The sequence below is a fragment of the Dreissena polymorpha genome, chromosome 10, assembly GCF_020536995.1.
Source record: "Dreissena polymorpha isolate Duluth1 chromosome 10, UMN_Dpol_1.0, whole genome shotgun sequence".
Taxonomy (NCBI): Eukaryota; Metazoa; Mollusca; class Bivalvia; order Myida; family Dreissenidae; genus Dreissena; species Dreissena polymorpha.
The window spans coordinates 20,904,511-20,915,227 of NC_068364.1; the positions used below are offsets into that span (position 1 = coordinate 20,904,511).

At 34.9% G+C, this 10,717-nt stretch overlaps 1 protein-coding gene across 2 annotated transcripts in view; it reads left to right on the top strand.

Annotated features, from left to right (window-relative positions):
* The first annotated feature begins 268 nt into the window (after nt 1–268).
* LOC127847239 (uncharacterized) overlaps nt 269–10,717 on the top strand; it is a 40,926-nt gene continuing 30,477 nt past the window's right edge. For both annotated transcript variants that reach the window (XM_052378992.1, XM_052378991.1), the window contains exons 1-5: nt 269–368; nt 6,655–7,236; nt 7,732–7,818; nt 9,725–9,878; nt 10,427–10,569. In XM_052378992.1, the coding sequence (XP_052234952.1) occupies nt 6,688–7,236; nt 7,732–7,818; nt 9,725–9,878; nt 10,427–10,569 (933 nt within the window). In that variant the 5' untranslated portion in view covers nt 269–368; nt 6,655–6,687. The remainder of the gene's footprint in view (nt 369–6,654; nt 7,237–7,731; nt 7,819–9,724; nt 9,879–10,426; nt 10,570–10,717) is intronic.

The following is a 10,717-nucleotide window of genomic DNA, read 5'->3' on the forward strand; positions in this document are numbered from 1 at the left end:
TATCAAATCCTATTAAACAGCCATCTACAGAGGAGAGACTATTTTAAATATATCGATGTTGTTTCATTCATGTACATTAGTATATTTTGTGCATAATAAGAAATTTATTGAAACATAATTGTGTACCGTATCGATATAGTGGAAATACTTGTATCAACCATCTTCAATAGTGATATATAACCGACAAATACTAGCAGATCTAACGTTCGGTGACGTTTTTATTTTGTCACGTTGTTTTAACCAATCAAAACTCGTCTTACAAAGTTATGCGCGAGCCATAATTCGAGTAAACTACAAATTGTTATTTGTAAATAACTCATAATGCCATTCGTTATAGAGACAAAAAGATGACAGAAACACAACATGTGGTAAAAAATATACTCCCAATGTATTGATTCGAGCTACCTGTTTTCTTTGCCATACACAATAGTGTTATTTCAGTTTCCGCGAAAGTCGCAAAACAATTAGGCATTTACTGGCCACGGTTGTGTCAACGTTTATGTATGATAATCGTTTCACAGACACAAAGTCCGGAGTAAACAATAAGGATAACACACTACAACCCCATACTCTGAAGTGCTTTTTTAAGAATCCTTATGATTTGAACGCCCAATCAGTGTTCTTTGCATTATTTAAAAGCAATGAGCTTCAGCTTGCTTCTGACTAAAAAACAATTTTAATCACAGATAGAAATATTATTTCAGTTCTTGCACAGTGAGAACAAGGTGTAAACAAGGAGCTAGCACCGACAGCTGTTGAATTGGATTAGTTACACTTCTTAACACATTAATGTCATCTTATATGATATTTGTTGGATATTTTTTACACACTTAAAAAAAAGCTATGAATGCTAGTGCATTGATTTGATCCTCTATAGAGTAACCCTGGGTTATATCGGACACACAGTGTTTATCGGACAACCACAACAAGTCGAATATTTACATACAATTCTACCTCACATTCAACCGTTTGAGCTTTGTTTACATTCTATAAATATGTTTTCATAGCATTATGCAACCAATCATTCGATTGGGTGATGGAATAAATCTGCGATTTTGATTGGAAGATGCCAGTTCGTTTGAAGAGACATCCCCTCTTCACCTTAGCAAAAATCCAAGAGTCGGGAACATTTAAAACGGTCATTTTACAAGTAACGGTACGTTGTGAAATGAGTGAATACCCTTGTGAGAAAACGAAATATTTTAACTGATATATTTATTTTCTGAAAAACATAATAAAACTATAACAAACATTACATGTATTATAAAAATAATAAGAAAACTTAAACTGTCCAATAATTTAACGGACACGGTACACCAAACTATGGCAAGAATTATAGTAGCTAAAGAAACTTCAGCGTACAGTTAATATAGTATTGACATACCTGTACGCTGAAGCCAACCCCGTATCGAAAGTCAACCACAGTCGTAACATATTTATGTCACGCAATAAATCAAAGAAAGCTAATTTTTTTGGATACATTTCTACATATATTGGTGAATGAATATAAATTACTGCATCAGGGAATATTTTAAGGATCAAATGTTTCAAATGCATCTTACAATAGATGAAAATAACTCTCATCATTCTGAAATTCACAGTTTTGACGTCATTGTCGCTTTGTCACGTGATGAGTTTTCTTTGGGATACTATTGGATTGACCTTGACATTTTTTTGCTGAAATTTTAAATATTTTTTCTGAAATCTATTATTTGTGATTAACGACTTACGTCTGGTGGATTATAAGACTGATTTCAGTGTGAATCAGGTAGTTTAAAATAATATTTACTTTGAGTTTGTATTTACACTACAATTTGTTTACAAAACAAGCCAGAATAATCTAAAATACTGCAAAATGTCATTCTGAATTTAAAAACACTTGAGCACATGGTAATTATGTTACTAAAAATAGAAATAACGTCATATGACCGTGAAATCTCGGGAGATTCGCATTTCAAGAAAATCTGTCACATCACTGTTTTTCTCGATATGTAAGAGCACAATTGATAAATTTTAAGATAGTATTTTGTGAAATAATATATCAGTTAAATGTGAAAAATGTCAATCCTTCCGATCAAGTGGTTGATTTGGGCCAATAATTGCATTTAAAAGCTGTTTTGGACTGGTCTTTGTTAACTGTCAACTTTTCGGGAATTTCCGGTTGAATTTCATAATGGGTTTGGTCCATAACTATAAAGTCCCGCCTGTCAAAAATCATAAAAAGCGACATTTAAAATTATGGTAGCCAGAACTAGACCTATAGAACTTAGGTGTGTTTTCTATACTTTTATTATATGAGCTCAAGAACCATTATGGCTTCGTTGCAAAATAGAGACATTGGAAAAAGCAGACCATTAACTAAAATACAAATAAATAACAATGTATGTCTTGTATATTCGCCCTTTTCAGATATGCACAAACAGGGAAAAGCAATGGACTCTAGATATATACACTCCGTGGGGAAAAGGTATGCGATGTAAATATGCCATACATTCCCAAATATATTCGTAAAGTATAACTACAAAATACAAATTCCCCGACTTTTTACAGCTTAAATAACATCACGATTAAGCCCAACAACGGAAATACATACAACCAACAACTGTCCAATTTAAGCCTTTTTTGTGTCCTATACAAGCCTTGGGACGTCCGGTTTTAACCTGATGCGTCGATATTTATAAAGTGCAATCTCATTGGTTGACTGAAAGGTTTAAAATAGATTTGAACATTCCATACTGTTGCATGAAAGCTACTGTACCAAGAAAACAAAAGCAGGGCTCGACACACGGTGGTTCGTTGACCCGGAGTCAGTAAAAACTAAGGAGGACCAGTGAAACTAGAAATTTGGTTGATTGCGGACCAGTTAAAAATCCTGGCCAACTTATTGTGAAATACTGGTGGAAAGCTGTTTTCATCAATAAAACAACTTTACATGTTCATATAATAAACCAAAAATTTCATAATTATTTTATGTGCTTACTTAAGACAGGGATAAAAATAGCAACATAATTGGAAATTCCAATTTCTCTAGATGCCCTGACGACAAAAACCTGTTGTCGGATCAAAAAATCAATTGGCGTTCCACAAATGTCTCTGGACTTCGCCATGATAGATACACAAATTAACATAAAATTCGAAGCGTTCGGATCGAGGAATGAAGTTTATGGTATTTATTATTTTGAAAAAGCAGCAATTATCAGCATTTTATAGATCTAAGTACCATTATAATATACTTTGTTTACCGTGCAAATTTACACAGGAGGGCGCCGAATAATGTTTTGATATTGCCGGAGAGTAAACGTGCGTATTTCCAAGATTAATAAGTTTTCGTGATGTGGCATTTCATTCCGGGGGTGGTTGAATATCTGCCTAAAAAACCTAAAACTAATGAAGAGAAGCTTGAAGTACAGCAAAAATATGAAAAGGATAAGAGAGATCGAACATTTCTTGATTAATGGGTAAAAGAATTTGATTTGGTTGATTATAATTCAACCAAAAAACGCATGACATTTAGAATTGGTGTAAAGTATCGTGCCTAGGCCTCTGTTGATAAAGAAGAAGGACATTCGTATGTAACAGGGCGAGTAATTTTAGGTAACCTTCTCTTCAAGCCCATCAAAATTCAAAATTCAGATACTCATTAATAAACTGTCGCAAAAGAAAACTATAAAAAGCAAGGAAGAAGCTAAGCCTTCTTAGGTCGTGAAAATGCTGAACAGTGTTTAGCCTATGTGCTATGAGTTATGTTATTGTACCATGTGTACAATGAATATTAAATTAATACAGCATATTTTTCTACTTATAAATGCACGATACAATTTTGGATAGTCCGGAAAGTAAGTTGAAATTTAGGTAAAATAACATAGAAATTGGCGGACCACTTGAAATCTTGGAGGACCAGTAGTTTTTGAAAGCTGGTGGTCCTTTGGGTCAGTAGGTAAAAAAAGTTAGTGTCAAGCCCTGAAAAGCACTCCGCTTCTAAGAGTGAGTCATCAAGATTACGCTGTCTTTTTCCTGGAGGTGTCCGATATAACGCAGGGTTACTCTATAGAGTGTTTGTGTTGTCCAGATTCAGTGGTATTGAATGACACTATTATCAACAGCATGATGTTACGTGTTTTTCTAACAAAATATTTCCTGAAGGAGGGCTATCAATTCACTGTTGCTATGCAGTGGTTGCAGATTTTTAAGAGGCCAAAGATAATGGATGTTGTCGGTATACTCAGTTGAAGAGGTGTTTTTTTATACGCCCGTATAAAATACGGGACGTATTATGTGAAACCCCTTGGCGGGCGGGCGGCGGGCGGAAGGCATCACTTTGTCCGGACTCTTATTCAAATTGTATTCATCCGATCTTCACCAAACTTGGTCAGCAGTTGCATCTAGTTGATATCTAGGCCAAGTTGAAATATGGGTCATGCCGGGTCAAAAACTAGGTCATAGGGTCAATAAGTGCATTTTCAAAGGGGCCACTTTGTCCGGACTCTATTTCAAATTGTATTCATCCGATCTTCACCAAACTTGGTCAGCAGTTGCATCTAGTTGATATATAGGCCAAGTTCGAATATGGGTCATGCCGGGTCAAAAACTAGGTCATAGGGTCAATTAGTGCATTTTCAACGGCGCCACTTTGTCCGGACTCTAATTCAAATTGTATTCATCCGATCTTCACCAAACTTGGTCAGTAGTTGCATCTAGTTGATATCTAGGTCAAGTCCGAATATGGGTCATGCTGGATTAAAAACTAGGTCACTGGGTCACTTAGTGCATTTCAAGGATTTAGCATGGTGTCCGCTCTCTAATTGAAGTATTTTTCATCCGATTTTCACCGAATTCGGTCAGAAGTTGTGTCTAAATGATATCTAGGTCAAGAACATATATGTGTCTTGGCGGGTCAAAAAATAGGTCACAAGGTCACTTAATGAATTTCAAGCGTTTAGCATGGTGTCCGCTCTCAACTTGAAGTAGTTTTCATCTGATCTTCACTGAATTTGGTCAGAAGTTGAGTCTAAATGATATCTAGGTCAAGAACAAATATGGGTCTTGCTGGGTCAAAAACTAGGTCACTTAATGCATTTCAAGCATTTAGCATGGTGTCCGCTCTCTAATTGAAGTAGTTTTCATCCTGTCTTTACCAAATTTGGTCAGAAGTTGTGTCTAATTGATATCTAGGTCAAGTTCAAATATGTGCTGCTTAATTTTCAAAAATATATCATTTTGCCACTCAAATGGTAAAGCTATCAAGTTGTCCGAAACCTTCAAACGGGCGTATCTTGTGACAGTTTGGCACTCTTGTTAGTTATTGATTTTGAAATAATTTTATTGTGTGTTTAAATTTCCATCTGACTACAAGAATTATGTTTTTTTAAATTAATATTTACATTGATATGCATGATAAATAATTATATATGGTTGGGTACTCTTCTTGTTATGCTTATAGTTTAAATATATATTTTAAATAGCAAAACTAGCATATGTTGTAAAATTACTGACTAATAAAGTAATAGTATATTAAGTTAAAGTTTAAGGTCCAAACTGCTTACTTTCTGGTAAAAACAAGTGTATTTTGAGTGCATTTATAGTCTGACTGGACAAGTGAATTTATAAGTTTATGTACAACCTTGTCTATAAGAGAAAATAAAGAAGTTCTGCTGTTGAAACTTCATGCAAAGATACCATATATCCTGACCCAGGGATTGCAAATGGAATGGATGAGGTCACGGTTACCATTTCTAAATGCAGTTGCGAGGTTTTTAATTGAACTTCATAACTTATTTAGCACTTGTTATGGAACTGCAAATGCATATACCTTGAATCTAAACTTAACTTGTAATTGATTATGAGCAGATGGAGGCAAGGACAAGGTCACCATTACTAGAAATATGTCTAAAACAAGGTTAAGCTGCACAATGAAATTTGAGTGCACTGTCTTCTGAAAGCTCAAAAAACACAATCTTAGGATTTTGCTTTTTATCTTTTTATGCCCCTGGATCGATAGATCGGGGGTATATTGTTTTTGTCCTGTCTGTCTGTCTGTCCAAAACTTTTACCTTGGTTAAAGTTTGATAAATCTTGAAATATTAAACATACCAACTTGATTTTTACCATGCATGTGTATCTCACGGAGCTGCTCATTTTGAGTGGTGAAAACTTAAATTTTTATCATAACTTTTTAAATATTGAACACAGCAACTTCATATTTGGCATGTATGTGTAGGTCAAGGTCATCCTTCAAGGTCAAAGGTCAAAAACTAAAAAATAATAATTTTCATTTCTCCAATCAATATCTTATTTACTTCTTGTGGAGCTGCACATTTTGAGTGGTGAAAGGTCAAGGTCAACCTTCAAGTTCAGAGGTCAAAATATAACAAACATAAATGTTCATAACTTTTTTAATATTGAACACAGCAACTTCATATTTGGCATGCATGTGTATCTGGAGGAGCTGCACATTTTGAGTGGTGAAAGGTCATGGTCAAGGTCATCCTTCAAGGTCAAAGGTATAAACTAAAGCAGCGCAATAGGGGGCATTGTATTTCTGACAAACACATCTCTTGTTTGAAAGCTGAATTTCAATGAATTTGAATTACATATACTCAAAATGTCAAGATAATGCATTATTCTATAAAATCGTGTTCTTACTTCTATTTTTAGATCACTATTTATTGACGTAAAGAAGCTACTGGAATGGAGGCTGTTGAAATTGCTTTCAATCGTTTGAACCATGCACCCTACATTGTCTCAAACTATCAGCGTGTCGCCACATGGTGTGACATCAAGGAGATCTTCTTGTGGTGTCCTCATCCGAGCTGTAAAGTTGTTCTTACTGCTTTAAAATGCCTGCTTAAATACCCAGAGTCAGAGAAATGCATGCACCCCTGCTCTGAGTCTGAACAGCTGCTTTTCTTGAAGCAGTTCATGGTAGTACCTCATGGAACACTATTGGTCGATCTTAGCACGCTAAAGAACAGAGAACTTCTTACAACACTGTATGAAATGGTCAGAAGAAAACATGTGAAGTCGTCCAATTCTGTCATTCTGGCTTGTTCGAAAGTCAGGCAAGAAATTGTGGCTAAATATTGTAACACCAGCATCAAAGTTCCGCTGCACTCTCTAAGAGAAATTAAAGTCCTTCCTGCTGTGACCCGAGCTCATTACAAAGATAATATTTCTGAAGTGAAAAATGATGAATTTTGCAACGGACAGCTGGTCAAGATAAAGTTAACTGTGACAGAAGTATGTGTATTGGTTTGTTAAGTTTACATTATATCAAAACTGTTATTCTGTTTTGATATTTGATTAGGTGTACAATACATAAACCTAACATTTATAGGCTATGGTTGTGTGTTTTTTCATTCCTCATTTTGGGGGGAAAGTTTAATGTGTAGCAATCACATGATTGTTTTTGTGCATGTTTCTTTGCATAAGAAGAACTATAAAATTGTAATTTATTTGATAAAATAATATAGCATTTTTTGTATGTAAGAATCAACATTTTCCTGAGTGACTTGAATAATTAAACTTCATGGGTTTATAGGAATATATAATTGAAGACAGAAACAATATAGTTTATTATCTATTTATCATATTTTATGAAAAACTTGCATATATACTCTTTAAACAACTGCATTTATTCAAATCATTTTTAACGCTGATTTAAACAGCTGCACAAATTGTTAGCTCTGCATAAAAAACTCACAATTTCTAAAGACTTGTTCTGATTGTTCACAGGTTAACAGTTCCTTTGAGGGGTCAGTAATGCCTAACAGAAATGCACCAATTTCTTCAGATATGTTTGTTGCACTCTCAATGCTACAGGTAGTATACATTCATGTTTGCAAAAGATGTTAAATATCTGGTGTGTTTTGGCACCAATTCTCAATATCTTAATACTTTAATAGAGTGACGCCCATAAGCATAAGTTTTGGTATGTTTCAGTCAAGTTAAAAAGGAAAATTTGACCACATTATGACAATCTCTGCTATTATAAACAAGAAATATCTTTAAAAAAGATATACGGCGTAAATAGTTTAATGAATGAGATCAAGGATAGCGAATGTCTTTTTCTGTGCAGTTCTTAGCTGCATCACACGCAGTACGGGATGTTACGGGGAGTTTTCGCGGCTTATTTTACATTATAACATATTGCTGGTCATAAACCTATAGATACAAAACAGAAAACCAAAAGAAGAATGGAAGTGAAATTTAAACATATGAGTCAACCGGCCACACGAGAAGTATCCGTATTTATAGGTGCGTTCTTCGAACAAACCTGTTTTAGTGGTTTGTCGGGCATTGCTATTTGATTCGATTATTAACAGTATCAATTATCATCGTGCTAATGCTTAAAGTGATATTATGGGCATTTTGCACTGTTGAATTGAGCTGAAAAGAATTAACAGGTCAAAATAGTTAGTTAAAATGTGGTTACTGATTAATTATCTGCAACTCACCTTGCTACCAGTTGTTTATAAAAATATATTTTATATTCGATATTCTTACGTGACCCACCCAGTCCTGTAAGCTGAAATGATCCGTAAAACAATTTCGTGTCTTTGTGTCGTATGAACAAATCTGCACTAAAACTAAATTTAGGTTCAACTCGTAAACGCATGATCAGTTGTCAAACGAAAGTACGGTTGATATTCAAATGCATTATTTTTCTCTTTCTGGTATATTGTTTTAGTATGATGATGCTGCATTAATTAATATAAGTGTATATGAAGTAGAAACATCAAAAATAATCAACGGTTGCAATAGACACCTATAAACTGTTACATGCTCATAATATCACTTTAGTACATTAGGCAATATGGACGAATAATTATTGTTAAATTTATCAACAATAATATTTATCATTGTATTGTTGAAAACACATTAAGAATCTATTATTTACATACCATAATTATATTGCTGAATATCTTCATTTAACATATTTCTGGTCTAAAGAAAATTCCAGGTCACCTAGTTCACGGATAGCGTCTTTATTATATAACGATTATTTTACTGGCCGCCAACTCCGGTGATGACCTGTATATAAACTCTGAATGTCCGCGAATTGACCCGATATACCTCGCGGGTTGAAATGCAATGCTTTAAAGTGAGGCCTCGCTTCCATTGCTCTTTATACTTTTACATGTTAACATGTTGACAGGAATAAGGAAGTAAGTACTAAATATGAGAACATAGCCTTTTAAGTATAAACGCTCTTGCGCTGGTAATACTCTGAAAATAAAAGGTGTACGCACAAACTGTATTGATGTCGAGAATTGAGTGTAAAACTGTTCTATCTATTAAGCCTTTTCATTCGAGATAAAATTGTTTCATACAGTAAAACAGTGTTACAAAGACGCGGATATGTTTCCAATGTTCTGGTGGTATACTCAAATCAGCCAATGGAATAAATGAAGTGTATTCATTCGTACCTAGCCGCGGGAAATTTTATTGGAATTTTATTGGACACTTACAAAGGTCAGGCTAAGGTGAAAAGCTGGCTTATGCAGCTTACGCCGAAAAATGTGTTAAAAGGAGGGCCCTTCCTAACAGAAATAAAGTGTAGGCTATAAGTGTAGTCTCTGATAAGCCTATGCAGACTGCACAGGCTTATCTGGGACAACACTTAACACTTATGGATTAAGACCAGTTTTCAGTGAACGAGGCTCAAATGTACTATGGTTTTGATTCAATTTGAGTTTTAACCCATTCAAACCCTGTCTGTTTGCAGACACTAGTACCTGGTTCCTCGTCGTTTCTAACCAAGTTGACGGAACTGTACCCAGTTGTGAGATGCGATGCGTACAATGTTTTTAGCTTGAGTCCCTGTCAACTTCTGGAGGGCATACAGCTCACTAGATTTCTGGCCTGCCAATACGGATATGGTATTGCGTTTGTTGAATACCTTGTTCAGCATTTTCACAGTTTTGCAAATTTGATTCACACCCATGCATTTGGCCTTAGTTCTGACCATCAAGGATACCGTATTATTGTTCTTTGATTACATTGAAGACTTAATAAAAAAAATAAAAAATGAGTGTAATGTCAGGAGGGTAAAATTATTTTTGTCTCAAATATTAGTCAATACTGCCAATTCAAAGGAACCTGCTGCCATGACACCATATAATTCCAAACCTTCCCTTAATTGCAACATTCTCGAAAACGAAAGAGAATTCCATGTTCCTGCATATTGAAATTAATAATGATTCATAATTATTCATATTTTATTATTATTCACTGAAGTAAATGAAGTTGAAAATTAGCCTCCATAGCAACAATTATGTAGAAAATTATTGCAAATACCACGTAAGACCAAGTAAATAGTAATACTATTACTATTTACTTGGTACTAATAGCATGATCTATTATGCATTGAAGTATAAGCCATCAAGCTCTTTATAAGTAAATGTCTATGTTCTTCTTTGCTTTGAAGATGTACCCTGGCAGTGTGTGACATCCAGCAGTCTGATGATGTCACTGAGGGAATTCTGGGCATCGTATACCCGGGAGCTCAGATCCCTCTCAGATACTCTAGCCCCTGTGGCAGACTTCTCAGTCATAGCACTGACATGCCAGGTGAGTTTGCTCGTCTGTCTGGCTCTCTGTCAAAAGCCGGCTATGCAGGCTTAACATAATGAAAATGTGGTCGTAAACTAACAATACCTTGGAAACATTCCGTCTGTCTCATGACAAGTTATCAACATTTTCCTTTTGTGATCTTCTA